The following is a 21,315-nucleotide window of genomic DNA, read 5'->3' on the forward strand; positions in this document are numbered from 1 at the left end:
GGGGGAAGGTGTGCCACGGTAGGGACTTTTCGTAAAAACAAAGTACAGAAGTTGCGTTTATAGAGCATTTAAAAGCAAATTTCTACTGATTAAACATAGTAAAGAAAAGAAACAGTGCGAAGTACTATGATTATAACATCAGGGGGTATATTATTTTATGTGACGGTGTAAGATCCTCGGCGAGGGTGTGGGAGGGGGGATACCACCCTTTCCACGGTAGAGACTTTTTGTAAAAACAGAGTACAAAAGTCGCGTTTATATAGCATTTAAAAACAAATTTCTAGGGAATTAGAAAAAAAAAGACAGTGCGAAGTACTATGATTATAACATCCGGGGGGTACATTATTTTATGTGACGGTGTGAGATCCTCGGCGAGGAAGCAATTACAGGCGACCGAGGAGGGGAGGGGGGTGGGAGGGGGATACCCCCTCCCACGGTATACTCACAGGGACTTTTGTAAAAAAAAAAAAAAAATCAGAGTATAAAAGGCGCGTTTATATAGCATTTTGAATAAAATTTCTAGGGAATTAAACATAGTTTTTAAAAAAAAATCACTGCGAAGGAGTATGATTATAACATACGGGGGCACATTAGTGTGACGGTGTGAGATCCTCGGCGAGGGTGTGGGAGGGGGGAACCTCCTCCCATGTTAAGGACTTTTTGTAAAAACAGAGTATAAAAGTCGTGTTTATAGAGCATTTTAAATCAAATTTCTAGGGAATTAAGAAAAAAAAAGAAATCACTGCGAAGGGCCTCAGGGATCATAACTTATGAAACCTTTTCATTTTACTATATGTACTGGCAGAGCAAGATAGCCACTTTCACTTTGTCATTCGTCTGAAATGTATTCATTAAAAGCGTAAACGTGATCGCATTGTTCGAGCAATGAAAATCACTCTTATATTGCTAGAAAGCATAGAAGAAAGGGAAAAATGAAAGGTTTACTATAATAAAGGTATATGTTTCAGGGTGCACACTGGAGGACGCGAGGCTACCATCTATATACTACACTAAATTTTACTCATAACTCATAAGTAAATGTTAGTGTATAGGCCTATACACTAATATTATTATTAGTGTATTATAAAGGGGGCGAAAATTTCGCGTTTTCAGATATGAGATTGACAACTTTTAGACAATAAAAATGCCTTTATTATTCATTTTGGTCTGTAAATAATTGAAAAAAAATATATCTTTTTACGGGGGGCACTTGGGGGCCGAATACTCGTTTTGTCCCCCCCCCCCCCCCCCCCCAATTTGTTTTTTTTTTTGGGGGGGGGGGGATGGGAGTGCCCCCCCCCCCCCCCGGGCTTAAGGCGCCCTTGGTCACACCAAAAAGGCAATATCTGTAACGTTAGGCCTATGAATTTTTATTACACTTACCTCTGGACGAAATTCTATACTTTTACCGAGTATGATTCGTCTTACTACACGTAGTACAATGTCTTTTTGGTCGTTGATTACAACTACTTATAGTTCATGATGTCACAGTGGTGTTGATGGTGACATCATAATATATGAGTACGCGCATTTCATGCAGGCGAAGATACTATATATATTACACACATACCAGCGCGTAGATACGCGCAATAGTGAGCGTATTAGCTGCTGTGATAGAATTATTTCCTAGCAACCCTATTTTCTCACATATGTCACGCACGCACAAACTTTGTATCAAGGATACGCGTGATTTGTATGTATTGTGATTGTGTTGTAATCTTCATGCCACAAACTTCATGCAACCAGTTAATCAACAAGGAATTTCAAAGTTGAAAGTTGTTTCAAACAAGCAAACTGCCACAGGACAGGTCCATCGCAGTAGAGGAAACGTTTAGGCAAAAGACATGATGGCAGTCTCACTGATGTCAAAACCAAGATGTTTGCTTGTTTGCATGGCTCTTTGCGTTGGAGTCTTAATCGGAGAAGTTTGTGCAGTCGATCTGTCAGAGTATTTCATCGCTGAACAAAACTACGGTCGAGAACGTAAGTCATGAATGCAAGGCCTCTGGACTCTAAAAACTACGGTAAAAATAAGCCCTAACGTTATTAGAACTGAGATCCTAGTCATGATAATTGATATTGTCCAGTGCAGTGGCCACGGTGCAAACAAGGGGCGTCTAACCATATTGTTAGATAGACGTCTAACAAACAGTTAGACCTCTAGAAAGTTATAACTTTTAAACACTCAACAGAACACTGAAACAGAAGTAACACACCAACAGCTGATTTCAGGGGAACACCGGGTACCGGTATCGTCGCGATGGCCGATACGATAGGCCAGTATTACGATAGGATTCCAATCAGGTTTGAATAGTTCCAACACTTCTCTAGATCCTAGTAGGCCTAATCTACAGTAGATGTAGAAATAGACAAAGAGCTATCGAATGAATTATGCATTGAAGATTAGAATCTACAATTCTTACAGACGGTTCTATACTAGTTAGACCAAGTTGACTCTACGCACTGGCAACCTAAGTCCTAACGAAGTTAGATGCCTCTATTTATTGTATTGTTTCTAGAGTATTAACTATAGAAAATTATAACAATAGGTTCCTAGAGCCCAGGGCTCTAGACTAGTGTCACTGGGTCTGTAGGCCCTACACAACCCAGTAGCTGTAAAAACGTGACTAGTCTAGGCTGCGTTAGTCAAAAAAAAAGTGTCCTAGTTAACGTAAAATGTGTGATCTAAACAGTTAGACCCTGGGCATTTCATGAAGGAACTTGTCGGATAAAATGTCCGACAAGTCAATTATATCTGACAAGTTCAGAGAAATCAGCCAATCAGACTAAAGAATTTCTCAAAACTTGTCGGATATAATTGACTTGTCAGATATTTCATCCGACAAGTTCCTTCATGAAATGCCCCCAAGTAGCACAAAAAGCCTAACGTTACAATGTAACTACAGTTGTACTCTATAGAGTCAGTTAGGGTTCTAGATAGACTTTTTCTACTAGGTTTCTAGCTATTAAATAATAACATAACTAACACAGTTAAAAGTTAACATTAGAGCTCTACTTAGACATGAAGAAGATTCAGACAGAGCTACGTACCATTAACCAAGTCTCACGCATTCTGTGTGAGACTCAAGCATTTAGGGGCCGTCTCACGGTCTCACGCTTGGCACCCATTTTTATCACGCATCGGGCGAAGTCTGCAACTTGGGCCTATAATAATGAGCATAACTCAAAAGACTAAAATGATAGTTGCAATTGAAGGTATCTTTTACTTTTTGTCTTTCAAAATAAGTAAACAATAGTCACTTAAGTATGCACCTGATCGCACCATTAAGAGCTAAAAATTGAAAAAGTTCCCTAACGTGGGAGGCCACAGGGGGGAAAAACCCCTCCCACACCCTCGCTGGCACGCACATTCGTTCGCCGAGATGCCGAGTCATGACAATCTCACTCATAAAGATTTTTTGAACTTGGCGTCCCTGTTCAGATGAGGTTTATACTTGGAGTTATAAGAGTATGGTCTGTATCACTTTCACTTCAGCCTTTTTGTTATGGCTATTAACCCTATTAACTCTATAAACCCTTGGCTATCATAGACGGTCTAGATCTAACGGTTAGATCTAGAGGTGTAGAGAATGTATAGAATAATCAGGATGTCATATGTTTATCAAACAACATGTGTTTCTTCTGTTTGCTCCAACAGCTGTGGAAGGAAACTTGAGACTTGTCCATGGGAGGACGCCCAATGAAGGAAATGTAGAAATCTGGCATCAGAATCGCTGGGGTGGAATATGCGACTATTTATGGGATATTAACGATGCCAATATCACTTGCAAGCAGCTCGGCTTTCCACAGGCAACAAAAGCCTTGGATAGGGTAAATATAGAAAATTAGAATCTCGGAACATTGCATGCCAGTAACAGTACCCAGAAGATTCTATGTGATGAAGCCACGTCTAGAGAAACCCTACGAGGTCTACTAATTGTTTAATGAAGGAATTTATGTGACATATTTCACTAGAATTTCTGGTGATCATGATGTTGATCATTGATTATTATCGATGTTATCATCATTACTCTTGATTTCTTTTTGCAATGATTTTACAATGCAAAATGTATACTCTTTTTGAATACATTGAGTAAAAGTGCATCCACAACCAAAATCATTAATACTGTGTCCGTTATTTTGTTGTGTGTAGCTGATTGCAACAAATCAAGAGGTTACAAATATGTGGTTATGGATAATGATATACAGCAGGCAATTAGAACATCCATCTGAGCTCTGATTTAATTCATCTAATAAAAAAAGGGGAACACAACAAATGCAGAAAATTTCTATATGAAAATTTGAGCATATTTTGTGTTGTGCATTTCTCATGTTAAAAGAGAGAAAAAAAAAGAATCCTTTGCTTTTTAATCCACTTCATTGGGTTGCATGCTATAATATATTGAAACGAGATGTCCAACTATTTGTGAGCCTGCATCACAAAACCAACAAAAGTCACCAGATATGGGTTTTTAATTAAAGGCAGATTCTGAAAGAGCAGACTCTAAAGCTTTGATATGATATGTTAACTCAACAATACAAATAGGCTTTCCTGACAAATCTGAATAATGGAAAGAGAGTACACACTCCGGGCAAAACGTGCACTAAGGAAAAGAGGCTTTGAAGTGTGGTTACAAGCCCTTAATCTTATCAAGCTATGCTCTGGATCTGTGCAATGAATGGGACACACACACACACAAAACAGGATATAAAACTTTATAGCACCAAAGTGAAGGGATTTTAAGCTGAAATTTTGCACAATCCATTAACACATTCTATTCACGACTGTGGTAGCACTAACTTTATAAGCAGTAGCATCAACCTTTCAAAAGTTATTGGAGTTGAAAGTGACGAGTGTGTAACCTAGGACATTCCTAATTACACTATTCTACAAAAAGGTGTTCCAGAAAAACTGCTTACCTGGTAAACATAATTTGCTATTTGTGTTTTGGTTCCAAACTTAATGTTATAGAAGAGGAGTTGCTTTTTGAGAAAATATACAAAACTAGGTTGACCCATTTTACCCATTTTGAGTTATTATGTAAAATTGGGGCTTGCGACTTTTTGTTGGTTTTGTGATGCACTTTCACATTTACTGCTGAATTTTTTTTTTTTTTTAATGTCAAACTCTGCACATGAATGATGTAGAGCAGTGCAGCTATCAAATTCATGAACAATTGCCATGTCAAAGTCAATGTAGGGATTTCATGAAATTTCATCAAATATTCAAAATCAATTCAAAACCATCACTGTTGGTCTTCACTAAATATTCGGCATGTGATATGCAAAGTGTATTTTGTATGTGTTAAAGAGCATAATCATGAAGGTCTTTTTCTGAGATTTAACCACAGAGCCAGAAGCATTCAAGTGAGAACAATGTGAACTTCATGTGATTTCAGCAAAGTTTGTATCTTATTGTTGGACATAAATGCATGGCAATTGAGTTATTTCATTCTATGTGAAGTATCAATACCGTGAATAGTAAATGTCAGTATCGTACATGTCCTTTCAGGCAGCAATGAGTTACATACAGTAGGCCCTATGGTTTAATAGGAAACTTATACCATGCAGTGTCTTCATGCCAAATGTTGTCATGCGTAGGCCTACATCTTTTTATGCCTCCGCCAACGAAGTGGCCGGAGGCATTATGTTTTCGGGTCGTCTGTCCGTCCGTCCGTACGTCTGGCCGTCCCGTTTTGTTTTTGTCGATATCTCAAGAACCGTGAGGTGGTTTTGCATCAAACTTGGTATGAGGGTATATCCTGGGGGGATGATACTTTGTGTGGATTTTAGGGTCAGGGGGTCAAAGGTCAAAGGTCACAGGTTATTTTGTGAAAAAAAGGTTGAAATTTCATGTTTTTCTCCATATCTCGCAAATGGTTCAAGGTATCTTCATCGAACTTAGTATATATGCATGTACCGATGGGCAGTGATTATCTAGGGAAGTTGGGGGTCATGGGTCAAAGGTCATGGTTCAAAGGTCAAGGTCAACTCCTCAAAATATCACTACTTTCCTTATATTTATGCAATGCCTGAAGAATTTTTTAAAAACTTGATGTATGCATGTATAACCCAATATATATTCTGTGGGAAGTTTCTTGCCAAAAGGTCAAAGGTCAAAAGGTCAAAGGTCAAGTGAAAGTGCTAAATTGCACTTCTTCCTCCATATCTCAAAAGTAACTCAAGCTATTATCATGAAACTTACATATTTATGCATGTTCTACCTAACAGTGATTCTCTCTGGAACTGTGAGGTCAAAGGTCAAAGGCCAGGTTTAGATAATATTATTTTACCATTTGATACTGAAATGATACTTTTTCTCAATACCTTGAAAATTACTCAATGCATAAACTTATAAAAGGGTCAAAAGTCAAGTAAAAATCATCAGTTCCCCCAAATACCTGCACTCTGACGTTTTAATCATTCATCCAATTGAACCTAGTTCTAGGAAGGTGAACATTCATCACATTTGTGGCAAACCTGTCATTTTAATATTTTGCCAATTGTGTGAAACTGTCATCACACATTGTCAAGACATTGTACTATAGACCTATTAGGAGAACCATGCATTATGGCGGAGGCATACACCAGTCGCCGTAGCGACATTTCTAGGTTTTTTTTTATTATTACCCCACTTTATCTCATTCCAGTCATTCTTTGGAGACCAAACAGTTACCTTTTGGGCATATAAATATGGCTGCCTGGGAAACGAGACTAGGCTTGATGAGTGTTTTCATCGCCCATATGGAAGACCTGGTATTTGTAACACCCAGTGGGGAGCTGGTGTCATCTGCGAGCCAAGAGGTAAGGCTGTGTCGTTTTTGTGATTCAGACCATTTCTTTGGTGAAGGAGATGCGAGGTTGCAGTAGATCCAAAGCTCCAAATTAATATTTGGTAACTTGCGTATATGGTACATTCAAGATCGAATCAACAGCTTATAAATCCTGACACTGGGACCAAAGTACGACAAGGTAAGAAATGTAGTAAGTAAGTAATGAGAGAGTAGTTGTCCGCAAGTGTTTCTGATACATTTCATCTTCAACCCCTGAGAGCTCCACGTCCAGAAATCCTGATCATTGATGTAGCAGATAATGGTAGTTTGATGGTGTTAGTGGTTATGGTGAAGAGGCAGTTGATAATTATGCTCCATCCTCAGAATTATTTGTGTGACTTCTTTCTTAATTCTAATTATAAAAATTATTCACCTTGAAAATATTACAGTCATACTCGTTTGTGATCCAGAAGTAATATATACAAACTTCAATAGCACCAAACAGTTCAGAAATGAAATAAGCAAAATAGGCCACATGAAAAGTGGGTGGCTTGGCTCTAATGAAACTCAAAGTTCGAGATTCAATTTGAGTAATCTCTGGGCCATCTTATGGGATGACATATGCTTAAAGGGATAGTACAGTATTGGTGGAGATGAGAATTGGGCTTCTAACTTTACCAAGAAAACACTTATGATATAGTACAGAGCATACCATTTTAACAGGAATTCAAAGTTTATTTGATGAGATTCGGGTTTGGAATGACTGAAACATGCAAAAACAAAGTAAAACAAAGCGATCGTAATAAAGTGTGGGTCCCACACTTTATCAGAATCGCTCTGTTTTGGATACCTCAGCCATTTCAAAACCAATTTTCGTCAAATAATCTTTGAATTCCTCATAGAATTACATGCTTTTTCATGTTTCATAAGAGGTTTTTCATTATCTTACCAAGAAATGTTAGAAACCTGAAATTAGGTCTCAACCAAAACTATACGATCACTTTAAATACATAACATGGTTCAGTGATACCAGCCCGAGGATATGATAATATATTCAATGTTCATACATCCTGCAGGAGCAAGAGTACAGCTGTATGTTAATTTGCTGCTGCTGTGGTCACTGTCATTGTCACATGTAATACATCACAGTTCCTAACATTTTACAGATCCTGCTGATGGAACTCTGCGACTGGCTAATGGCGATTCTCCTAACGAGGGGACAGTGGAGGTATTCTGGTCTGGAGTGTGGGGCTCTGTATGCAAGCAAGAATTTGAGAAGGTTGATGGCAACGTGGTCTGCCGACAGCTAGGGTTCATCAGAGGCGTTGAAAGCTTTGGTGCTGATGTGAGTTATTTTGATGAGTGGTCGGTTCAAACCTCTTTTTTTTTGGGGGGGGGGGGAGGGAGGGCACTTTAATTTTTGCCTTTAATTATTCCAGTGTCGGACTACTGCATACGCCGAATATTTCGCAAGGTTTTTATTTTCGCGAATTTCGCGAGTCAGGTGCTATTCGTGAAATTAAAGACACACAAAAATATTGACTCTGATCCCGATGTGGATGTGACGTACACGTGTACATTTCTTCGTTCAGTACAGGACTCTACGATCGCGAATTTAACCACTTGCGAAATCGTCGGGATTCCCGATTCGCGAAAATTTAGACTCGTGAAATATATGGCGTATACAGTATCTTATACTAAGTTTATCGTTTTTATTGTACATTTGTAGGCCCTGTGCCTGCCAGAATCGAGTTGACTTTGTCAAAAATTATTACAAAGCAACTCAGCAGAATATTTGACAGAACATGACAGGAAGTTAAATGAAAGTTTTTGTGGGGTGCATTTTGAAGGGTTGTAAGTGCTTTTTTCTTTGTATGTGTGTGAGTGTGGTTTTTTTTAATCTTCATCAATGCCAAATGCATAACATCGGGGTTTATTTCTAGAAAAACCAAAGTGCGAAGATATTTACCAGACACACATTTCTGTTTCAAAATACCATTCCCTTATAATGTTCTTTAACAGTTTCGAATTTGTCCCGACAAGTGGGCAGCAAGAATAATATCAAATCGTCTCAGGTTCGATGATAAACTTTGCTGACTCTACTTCCTTGGGCAGTCAATAAAGGAGTCGGGGAATCTAAATCTCTTGCATCTGTTGGCTTCATAGATGTTCCCACAAGGCGTTGGTCCAATCATCGTTGATGATCTCACATGTGATGGTACTGAGACACATATCACCCAGTGCGGATTACCCAACGGACCCTTTGGTCACAATTGCATCAAGTCATACGATATGGGTGTTGTCTGCAAGCGTAAGTATGAGTGTCTTTGAAATTGTTTCTACAAGATTTTCCAAAGCTATTGTTAAACTAGATATATCGCTACGGCTACTGATATGCCTCCGCCATAATGCATGGTTCTCCTAATAGGTCTATAGTACACTGTCTTGACAATGTGTGATGACAGTTTCACACAATTGGCAAAATATTAAAATGACAGGTTTGACACAAATGTGCTGAATGTTTACTTTCCTAGAACTAGGTTCAATTGGATGAATGATTAAAATGTCAGAGTGCAGGTATTTGGGGAACTGATGATTTTTACTTGACTTTTGACCCTTTTATAAGTTTATGCATTTAGTAATTTTCAAGGTATTGAGAAAAAGTATAATTTCAGTATCAAATGGGAAAATAGCATTATCTAAACCTGGCCTTTGACCTTTGACCTCACAGTTCCAAAGAGAATCACTGTTAGGTTGAACATGCATAAATATGTAAGTTTCATGATGATACCTTGAGTTACTTTCGAGATATGGAGGAAAAAGTGCAATTTAGCACTTTCACTGACCTTTTACCTTTTGGCAAGAAACTTCCCAAAAAATATATATTGGGTAATACATGCCATACATCAAGTTTAAAAAAAAAAACCTTCAGCCTATTGCATTTTAAGGAAAGTAGTGATATTTTGAGGAGTTGACCTTGACCTTTGACCCCCTGACCTTTGACCCATGACCCCCAACTTCCCTAGATAATCACTGCCCATCGGTACAAGCATATATACTAAGTTCCATGAAGATACCTTGAACCATTTGCGAGATATGGAGAAAAACATGAAATTTCAATTTTTTTTTCCACAAAATAAAACCTGTGACCTTTGACCTTTGACCCTGTGACCCTAAAATCCACACAAAGTATTATCCCCCAAGGATATACCCTCATACCAAGTTTGATGTAAAACCACCACACGGTTCTTGAGATATCGACAAAAACAAAACGGGACGGACGGACGTACGGACGGACGGACAGACGACCCGAAAACATAATGCCTCCGGCCACTTCGTTGCGGAGGCATAAAAATAAGATAAGTACACAGGTAGTGCATTGAGCTTGAATGTGTTTTTACACCAAGATCTGAACCCTGAATTTAAGTCATTAACTTTCGTCAGTGCCAACTCCTAACCACGAGTATGGGTACTAGTGGGAGTCTTTTGCAACAGGGAGTGTATCTACTTGAATTCTGTACTGTCTTTTCTGTACCCAGCAAACAGAGAAGGGGATGTCCGCCTGATGGATGGGTCAGGTCCCCATGAGGGAAGGGTGGAGATATACCACGATGAGCAGTGGGGCACCATCTGCGACGATGGATGGGACTGGGCCGATGCCAACGTGGTGTGTCGACAGCTTGGCTATCGTGGTGCCATTAGGGCCACTGGGTACAAGGGGGTAAGTACCTACTACTCTATTTGGGACATACTACCACCGAGCCATATTCATTTTTTGATGAATACAAACTGCAATGATGATGTCAATGGTGAACTGTCAATTTTACACAAGAAAAGAAATTCAAGGTACCTCTCTAGCAATTTTCTGCTGTTAAAAAGCTTTCTATAGGCCCTATCTTAATGTAACTCCATACTTCAGAGTAGCTCACTTTCCCACCTCCTTGGTAATGACTTCCAGGATTTGGTGATTTACTGAGGAAATCCCTCACTCTCTAACAAGAAAGTCTTGTCCCCATCCTTTCTCCTTCAACCTATACTTGCTGGCAGGAGGACTTTGGCTACACGTACATCCCCATCCACACCTCGTACATGATGTGCACCGGGACAGAGGAGGGCCTTATCGACTGCCACAGACGAGATGGATGGACCCACGCCTGCAAACATGTGGAGGATGCAGGAGTAGTGTGCGCCACTCAAGACACCGATACAATAGAAGTCCTGCAGAAAGACACCAGGGGTAAGTGTAAAATATAACACCACGCTATGACACAGTAGTGCTAAGGGTCTCTAAATGCTTCATGTGCTAACTATGATATCAATAAAATGATGATACAGTGTATTACAAAATAATTTATTTTTACGTGGTTGGTGCAACTAAGTTGGTGAAATGTCAAGGTGAAATACCTCATTGCTGTTAATGAAACCACATGTGATAGTTTAAATAAATTCGTTAAAGGAAGTTCAATTCAGACTTTTCAAGAAAAATGGCAAGGTACATGAGGGTGACAGTCATACTGCAGATGACTGCAACCCCATCTGACTTGAGTTTGCCGTGATAGATGCAGCTGTGATTGATATATCCTAAAGTTGTTGGAATACCACAGTAACTGATGTTGACTAGGGGGTGCATCATCTTTGGCTCAGCTCAATGATTGATGTGCCAATACACCTATATGCCATCTGTCTTGTTTGCAGTTCGTATCGTTGGGATAGGAACTGGCATCGGCCGTGTGGAGGTCAGCCTGGGCAATGGCTGGGGCCGTGTGTGCGACCCAGACTGGACCGACAATGATGCGAAGACTGCTTGCTACCACGCAGGGCACGGGGTACAGTCTCCTTGCTCATTTTTTTTTTTGTCTTCATTCGTTTTTTGCTCATTTAGCTTGCATGGTGCAACAGTCTTTCCTTCTCAACTTGAGTGATTACTTTGGGTATACAACCGAGCATCGCACAACAAAACTCCACTGCTACTGCAGTTTTAAGCATGAAAGAATAGAATGAAAATGAGCATGGATCTATACTAGGCAAATATTTTCACAGCAACAAGCACAGGACTTATGCTTTGGGCCATAGTTACATGTTGCTATTTAGACAATAATGAAATTTGATAGTTCATTAATAAGTACATGTTTTGACAACTTTCTAATACTCCATGTATACACAAAGTTGGGCACAAGAGCGCTCCATGAACAGAGACAGAGCACACTGATATCCTTTCGATGGGCTTTAAATGTTAATGAGCGTTTGTGCAGGACTCGGAGCGCTTCAAGAGGACTCTTGAACCTAGTCTGTTCATAGAGAGCATAGAATGCTTTGAGAGCACTCCTGGCGCACTTAAAGTGCCCTGTATATAAATGGGCATCTATAGGTGCGATATTGAATGCGTCTCCCAAATAGGCAGCTTCATGCATATGAAAGTCTAGCTGTCACTAATGTCTTTTGTTTCTGTATAGTGGGGAGAAGACACACGAGCTGCCACGAGTAGTGAAGTTTCTGCTCCCAAGGACAAAGATATGCCTTTCATCCTCTCCACCGTCGTCTGCTCGGGTGTGGCCAATGAAACCCTGCCGGAGTGTGAGCTAACAGTGTCCGAAACCTTCTCGTGCACGACTGGTGATGTTGGAGTCGCTTGCGAAGGTTTGTAGATTCCTCTTCACGACGGGTTAATGAAATTGTCGTATCCCATCAGGTAGACATGATGCTGACCATAAGCAAAGTTAAGAACAAAATTAAACACATCGTACATCATATATCCCCTGATGCAAAAATGATTACTACAGTGAATTTGGTGTTGTATAATGTGTTTGCTAGCTTGCATCACAAAACCGACAAGAAGTCACCTTGAATGTCTTTTTTTTTTAAGGCCATATTTTGAGAAGAGAGATTCTTGGCTCTAAAGATAATGCAATACTTGTCACATCTGGATGTTTATCATGAATTGAAAAATATCAACAACAAAAAAATCCAGCTTGTAGGAATAATACTGTTGAGGAAATGGGTTTGAACATTATGGGTCTATTGAGACACTAGACTCCCTCTTCATTGTGCAAACACAAAAATGATTCAAAACTTCATAGCAACCACTACGAAGGTAGGGATCACCAGATTAACCTGCAAGTCCACATGCTTGTTCAGCATGCACTATTCACAAGTATTTCAACCTACCAATGCTACTGCAAACTGTTCAAAAAAGTTGTTTTGTGGGCTTGAGTACACATAAGGCGCGGTCAGACTGGCAAAAGATCGAGAAGTTTAAGATCGCGAAGTTTGGGCCATTGATATGCGCGCAAGCAAGAGTGCGCCGTCTGATGGTTAGTGGTTGTGACGTAACAATGCACATCTGTCATGACAGTGGCCTCGCGCTTCGGAGGCACCGAACGAGAACAGATCGGGAAGTTTCACAGGAAGTTTGCGGTCACACTGGCAAAACTTCGAGATCTTAAAGATCGCGATCTTTTGCCAGTCTAACCGTGCCTATAGATGTACTTTGTGGGTGGTGAAGAAAGCAGGTTATAACAAAATTCCGGTTACGACGAAATAAAATTCAGGCCGCAACATTATCGGCTCTATGTATTTTTATTGTTTAATTGTTCACTTATAACAAAATTTCGAAAGAAAACTGCCGGTCCCAAGGACTTCGTTATAACGGGAGTCCACTGTAGTGATCCATTAGACCATTACATACCTTCAAGCCTTTTGGGAAGTAGCTTGTCCCATGTGACTTTATGTGGGTCTTGTGATGCATGTCACATCTGACCCTGCAGTTACTCAACCTATTCATAAGCATTTGTATAAAAGTTTGAAAAAGCTTGAGCATGGACATCAATACAAGTGTGTTTCTGAAAGTTGGTGGAGGCAGAAGGATGGCCAGGCTACCCTTGCAGCTAATTACATATATTCCTGGGCCTCACAAGGATTGATGCTCGATGATTCAATGAAACATACCCGTAAAGCAAAGAGTGACAATTGACACAAATGTTCGTGTTGCAGGACATACAGCGCTATCGTCTGGGCTCTCTGGTGCTCTGATTGGTGGGGCCGTCGGTGGCGGTGTTGGTGGCGTGGCCGTCGTTGGTGCTGTAGTCTACTACGTAAAGGTCGTGAAAGCGTCTGCAGCCGTTTCCGCCGCTGCCTAAGCCCTGACAATTTGGACATTGCCTGCAACAACTTCAACCCAACACAATAGAGGGAAATGCATAGCTGGACAGAAAAACGCAATTTTTTTCCCCTTTTTTATTATTAATGACGGGCATCATTAATCAGAGTGCATGGAAGCAATCCACTTACAACATGGCCACAAAACAAGTCACTATTAACACAAATTTTCCCAATTAGCATGAATAACTGCCTGGATCAAACTGTTACAAGTCGTATGATACATACTTGGCTTTCTGAAATGACGATTGAAAAGCCTAGGACAGCCGAGGGGTTGCACTGTATTGCCAATCTTGAAAAAGCCTCAATTGATGATGGAAATACACCACTCAAAGACTGGCAGTTTGCCAACCATTACCTGTGAATATTTTGTATGTGACAACAAGAAACTGATTTTTGTAGACTGTCAGTAGGCCTACCGTTCCATGAAAAAAAAAAAAAAAAACTTTTATGAAGGTAATACATGATGTAATTACCATGAAAAGATACAAGATACTGAATTTGTTACACCTTCAAGCATTAGTAAGATATGACTGATGATAAAAGATGTGAAGAAATTGACATTTGAGGCAATTGCTGTGAACATAGTTTTAGTTCAGGCATTATTTTGCATTAGATATTATTTATTTATGTTCCCTTGAAAAAGTGAAGTTTGACATCAAATTGAAATAAAAAAAAAACATGAAATTGAAATATTTGTCTGCGCTGTATGTGTATATTATTGCTTAGAATCTACAATGATGGCATTCTTTTCTCCCTAATCCTTCTTTTGAACACTGCAGTCCAAATACACAAAGGACGCTTAAATTTAGACCATGGACTAAAATAAGTGTGAAATAGGCGTACCTCTGAAATGCGCGTAGCAACACACATTTGTTACTGGACGTCTGTTGCCGTATGCAATCTGTCGATCGTATTCCCGCAGAAGGAATTTGCATAAGCCATGGTTTAGATTTAAGCCACCTTCGTGAATTCGGGCCTGCATATCCAAGACGGTGATGGAAATGGTGCACTGCAATGAACATGATTTCAGAGCCATGTTCCTCATTTTCCTGTGCTGTCTTGCCAACAGCTGCAGCAGCATTTGCATTTATCTCTCATGTCTTCTTTTCCATTGATGTTTCCTGCACATTTTGATACTCATTTTGTGCGGGTCCAACATGTTTCATGTGACGCATCAAAACAACCAATCACATGCCCATTAACATGGGCATGTTTGCCACTGACTTGTGTGTTATCCAATACCCAGAGCTAACCAGTATTCACACTTTCACAAGTACTGTATACTCATTGCAGTACATTTTCCATTTGTAAAACAGAACATCATGGTGTTGAGATTAAAAGCAAAAATACAGAAAAAAACCAAACAAGGATGTACATGGGATTTTCAACATGCAAAAGTTGAAACAAAAAACAGAACAGAACATGCAAAGGTGATTTTACATTCCTATGACAGCCTTTGTGATATGATAACAAATTTTAATCAAATGCCCTTTCAGACTGCAAATATGGACAGATTTTGAGATATTATTAGACTTGAAAATATTGAAAATAAAGTAGGAATAATAAGAAATTTGGGTGGTTAAAAAACACAAATGAAAACAATATCACTCATAATATTACAGTTCTTTGCGCACATAGAGCAAACTATTTGTGAGATCAATGGCCGGTGTAGGATAACAAGCCATGGACAAGTAGCTATGCCCGTGTACTGCGAATGGTGACATGACATTTGCTCCTGCGACAATTGCCCCTCTCATTTTCTGTAAGACTTTGGGTAGGGTTATGGCTGTGATAGGGTTTTAGGTTTAGTTTGATGTGAAGATAAGGATTAGTGTTAGGGTGATGTTTGTGGGTTTTATAGAATTTACGCTTGGCCTTACTAGTGTGCAGATATTTCATGGGAGCAATTGTCGCATGGGCATAATATGTCAAAGAACCGCTGTGAACAGGACTCTTACATGATATAAAGTACACATGGGGCATACATAAAATGTTGATAATGGCTGCCACGAGTTTACCACAACATGATGATAAGACAGAATTGCTCTAATATCCAAGATAAACAAAATAAAACAAAACAACTACCTGAAATCACATGCCATTAACCAAAAGTACATAATGTGTAGTACAATGTTTAATTTGTCATTCAAATGTACTGGCCAACTTTACAAGCCCAGTGAGATACACTGTATCTGTATACAGGTACAACCTAATCGCATTTATGCTATGCCTTCAAGACTACTTGTGTGGACTAGCACAAAGCTGTAGATATGTCCATGACTGGACATGTACATGGATCAGACACTCTATTTTGCATATCAAATTATGAATAGCAATACTTGTAATAAAACTGAAAGAAAATGATTAAGATATCCATAACCATCAACAACAGCAGCAGGATCATTATTTAATCAGCATGAACAGACATCGTGAGGAATGATTACAGCCAGTCATCACTTTCCTTTGTGTGATAAGAGAATGATGCGGAAAGCATCAGTTTTGTGTAATGCAGCATTATACTAAAAACATATGCAGGCCCTATTGGATGGAATCTTTTGTAGCTTGTAGGGGTGTCCATGCCAAAATCTTTCTCTTTCATCCCTTGAACTTTTTGAGGTTTGCATCATCACTGGGGATTCGTTTTGGGGAAAATACATCATATTACGCAAAGTTGATCGCAGAGGTTCTTGTCTAACAAACAGCAAAAAAACGTGTACCAAAAAATCTTGGTGACACAACTAAAAAGACACTTTCTTTAAAACTTTCACACAGTTTTGAAGATATCTCTGCTGAATGCTTGCCTTCACAAAGGCTTTAAAAGAGGCAATTAAATCAAGGCAACCATGTTTACATAATACCCCAAGCAACAACTGGGTATAGTCATCAGTGTGTAGAGAAAGCACCCTGAAATTGAATATATATAAGCACAATTACAAAACCTGTAACCAATAAGCTACCCAAAAGAGAAAGTAGAATTAGTAGAGACACATAATTGCAACTTGGAAAGACAGCAAAACTGTTACGATAATTTCAAATGTCTCTGTTACAAAATCCGAACCCACCTTACAATACACTGTATTTGTGTTTAATCTTTTCTATGCCAATGATTAATAATTGAATGAGCACAAATTTTACACACATACCTACCTATGAACAGGAAAATAATGTAGCATGCAGAGTGAGGGTTAAAAGGCCACTAATTTGCAACATGACTTTAAGTCCCTTCTGCGCAAACAGATGCAGAGCTTGACATCTCTCCAACATGAAGGAATCAACTGGGAGAATGTGAAGGAAGAGCATGGACTAGACTTCACATGATTGGCATCATGGACAATTTTTATTTCCCCGGAGAAATGTGAAATACATGACATTGATGTATTCATCAACAATGTATATGAGCAGTGTAATACATTGTACCTGCAATGCCATAGCTGTATAGACACAAGACTTTGTGTGGTTATTCATTGAAATTACCATTATTATTCTCTATATATATATATATATATGCTTGGGCACCTTGTTGGTGACTACAAAAGCATATTTTGCTAAATAACCCTTTTTTTCTCCCACTTGGGATAGATTATGTGCAGACCAAACCACATTACATTACTGGTGCCTGTTAACAGAAATTCATTGTTGCTTGTCCAGGATCACACTGTCACTGTACAAAGTGTACACAGTATGTGCCATAATACTCATATTCCATCTTTAGTAGACCAGAGTTTATGCCAGCCAAGATACTTAAAAAAACAAGAAAGAAAAGGCCTGATTTCAAACACAGTTCCCAATTTCATCTGTTGATTTCACTGCTTTGATCACAAGAATGATCTTCTCTCAAGGAAAAATGCTCTTGCATATTCTACCGTGTGCAATCATCATTACAACTGCAGCAACCACTACATATTACATCACATTATTGCACAGGGACCTACTGTTAAAATCATTTCTAAATTACTTTTCTCTGCATTGATAAACTGCTGGTCCACATACAAAATTGTATTCCAAGTCACACTCATCAGTGATTTCAAAAGTTTCATCATACAGTTGTGTTAAGATCCACAGCTTGAAAGAAAACATTGCCACAAGCAAAGGATGTACTTTAAATGGTGCTGTTTGTTATTTTGGGCAATAGATACAGCAGTAAACCTCTGCTCTGAGAAACACTGTTTGACTATTCTTGCCTTACATTGTCCCTCTTTGGAAGGTGAAAGTTTCTAGATATTGTAGCTTACAATTGTAAAACATTACTCCCGAGTTTCTATCCTAAAATTAAGTTAATAGCTAACTTAGAAAACCCATTTCAATATCAGGTCATGTACCTTGCTGAAAACTGTGATCATCTAACCCTGTAGGCATATATATATATATAGCAGGCTACTCCCTTGGTTCACATCTAAAGGTGCATGGTCCCGGCGTTTTAGTCAAATGATACGCGGGCACACGGCGCAAGTTTCCTATAGAGACCTACGCTATCAACTCCTTTTTAGCACTTACACTTTGGCCCATTTCCGCAAGTCCATAGAAGTCCGATTCACTGTAGTCAGTGGTCTGATCACAGTTCAGCTCATGATTTGGCTGAGGGGGATGGCAGCTTTAGCAAACCTCTTTTGTGATGTCATAATAACAAGCACATATGCACGCACCCTGGCATTACTACAGACTGCGCGATGTGCAGAGAAGACAACGAAGGTAACGTTACTTAGCAACACCTACGCACTTTGCTCTTGATGACAGCTCAACATCGGTAATCTTTGTATCAATGCTGACGGTGATCGGCAGTATCATCAACAGTGCCCTCTACACTACCAGGACTATGCACCTTTAATACCTCTGAGAGGAAAAAATTGTGTTAAAGACCCTGCATGTAGTGACCACCTGTCTAACATGGCCAGCAGTCACATAAACTGTCTTCCTTGATCAGTGCCATCAACTTCACCTCAAGTCGACGTCACACAAGTCTAAAAAAGAAAAAGCTATTATAAAATTTAAGAAAAAAAAAATCTACCCCAAGTGAATATAAATGTGTTAATTCATGATTCAAGACTCAAGAATATATTCTGTTGAAAAATACTGAGATAATTCGATTGTTTAAGTCCAAATTCACATTAAGTTGAAGGATTTTCCCTCAGTCCCTTAGGATTGGACTCGGGGTGATAAGTACTGCTTTCCTACATATAGCTACCAAATACTCATGGAACTCTACCTGCTTTCAAGTGAATAAGCATTCTTTCTATCTGCAAGTACATGAGCCTTGTTAAAATTATGAGTCCACGTACTATACAAGAGCAGGCATCTCGTACAGTTAATAGTAAAGAGCAACTAGTATACCATTATTTAGGGGTGTATTAAACCACACTTTTACTTTTCAGACAGAAAGACCCTCGATTTGGCCTCGAAACACTCCGCTGTGGTTCATGGTAACAGCAAATTTGTGCAAAAAACAAGACAAAACAGAACAATATTTTTCTAAAGAAGATCACCCTAATTCATGTTTTGCTAGCAGAAGTGAAAAATGAAGTACTCTAAAGCAGAAAGTGGTAGTGTACAGCAAATGAAATGTGCGAATTTGAGGAGCCACACAGTGGCAAGTCACTGTAGTTCTCGCCAAGACCCTGAGTAGTGCACGAGTACTGCACTCGCTTAACTTAAATTCAGCGAACATCAGTTGCATAAGCTCTGAGGGGTAATGAAAAGTATTTCAGCTGTACTTGCAGGTGTCGCAAGTATCCACATATTTTCTTTTTCCTAGTAAACTAAATACACTGTACTAAAGAAACTGGGCATAATTCGGGGTGCAGTTAACAATCTATAGAAGATGTTATCCTATCCTCGAAACAATACAGTACACCCTACCACCTTTGTCTTTCTAAAGTATAATTCCAACTTGCTGCAGCTGTAGTACTGCATGACAACAATTCTAAGCACATTGGAGCCATCCATTTTTTCCATTGCTGACTAAAAGTGATACTTGATATTCACACAATCATGAAGCAGAATAAGAAAATGAATCAACATATAGTATCACTCAGCATCGTCAAAAGATGACTGACATGTTTCAGATATAAAAATAGATTCAACTCTGGAAGAGAAAGAGGATAGCCACAAGTAATAAATGAAATTCCAACTGCTTTGTCCTTCATCTCTCTTGAATACTGCTTTTTGGGAATGCTTTGACAGGGTTCAAATCTATGACCCTGCGATTATAATTATGTCAAAGTGGTGTTCTAAAGGATCTACACAGCATAGCATACTGTTTGAAGAGTCTAGTGAAAGCTCCACTAAGCTTTCTGCTGTTTTGCTTTCAGATTTATTATATTGAAGATCATATCAATTTATACCAATTCAGGCACCTAACATCGCTTAAAAGAGCTTTATGCAGCATGTCCAATGTGACTAGCTCAGTGCATGCAACCAGATTTGCAACACAACATTACGAATATTGATCACATTATTTAATCAAGTGTCACACAAACTTATCAAACTGTTTATTTATGTTTTTTTTTTTTCATTCACGTCTACAATTGGGGCAAATGATGCCAAAAGGATTGAAACTTGATGTACTTTGATCTATTAAAGCATCCTTAAAAAAAGAAGAAGAAAAATCTATGATAACTACATGATATTCTGTAATTTGTTGATTCTTTTTTTTTTTTCTTCAATTGCAGCATATGCGCACTTTCACTTCTCCAAACATGTAAAATTGAACCCGATTACCTGGTTACTAATAGACATAGTGAGCGTAAGAAAATATAAACACATTAATTAATCTGTAGAACAGAGGACTCTCATTTACATTGCCATACCGTAGAATAAAGAATATTTCATAACTTAACTTAACATAACAAGAACTAACATACACATCATGAAATTTGAAGTAGGTTTATGTTTAATACACTTAGTGCTTTGTGCTATAAAAGTGCTCATTATCATTATCATTATTATTAATAATTCAAGACTGCTCAGTAATTGATTCAAAAACTTATTTTTACCATCATATCATACAGACTGAGCACACAGAACCAATGGCTGTACTGGTGAAGGACGGAGAATGATTGCAACATTTTAACCATGATACCAGGGTCTCCACTATTGGGTAAAACATATATCTAAAAAGGCTGTGTGTCTGACAGGCAACCTGAATTTCTACCGCTGATCACCAATTTTAGTGTAGTACACACAGGCATATACAGAAAACATCATCGGCAACATTACTCTTGGGCATTTCAGGAAGTAAAACGGAGAAATTTTCCACAAATTGCGTATGTTCAACTCTTTTATATGACATGAAAAGTTTATCCAACTTTTTCCCATTGTGACATTTTTATGAATTCATTTCATCAATTTTTCAGTTTTGCATATCAAATGAGTAGGTCCAAATGTCTGA

The 21,315-nt window shown here is 38.8% G+C and overlaps 1 protein-coding gene across 1 annotated transcript; it reads left to right on the forward strand.

The window, feature by feature from the left end:
* The first annotated feature begins 1,844 nt into the window (after window positions 1-1,844).
* Window positions 1,845-14,042, forward strand: LOC139712944 (egg peptide speract receptor-like). Its single transcript, XM_071624724.1, has 10 exons — window positions 1,845-1,983; window positions 3,659-3,831; window positions 6,651-6,804; window positions 7,940-8,118; window positions 8,940-9,084; window positions 10,313-10,494; window positions 10,821-11,010; window positions 11,469-11,599; window positions 12,227-12,410; window positions 13,764-14,042. Exons 1-10 carry the CDS (start codon window positions 1,845-1,847, stop codon window positions 13,907-13,909), a joined length of 1,623 nt encoding a protein of 540 aa, XP_071480825.1. The 3' UTR covers window positions 13,910-14,042.
* The last annotated feature ends 7,273 nt before the right edge of the window (window positions 14,043-21,315 follow it).

The sequence above is a fragment of the Diadema antillarum genome, unplaced genomic scaffold (genome assembly GCF_040938485.1).
Source record: "Diadema antillarum isolate AM-2024a unplaced genomic scaffold, OU_Dant_1.0 seq00001879_RagTag, whole genome shotgun sequence".
NCBI lineage: Eukaryota > Metazoa > Echinodermata > Echinoidea > Diadematoida > Diadematidae > Diadema > Diadema antillarum.

Bases quoted from the DNA above. Each gene is read 5' to 3' on its own strand.
- LOC139712944 (XM_071624724.1), top strand. From the start codon at position 1,845: ATGATGGCAGTCTCACTGATGTCAAAACCAAGATGTTTGCTTGTTTGC. The intron at 1,984-3,658 runs GTAAGTCATGAA...TTGCTCCAACAG, and splicing joins ACAAAACTACGGTCGAGAAC to CTGTGGAAGGAAACTTGAGA. The intron at 10,495-10,820 runs GTAAGTACCTAC...ACTTGCTGGCAG, and splicing joins GGGCCACTGGGTACAAGGGG to GAGGACTTTGGCTACACGTA.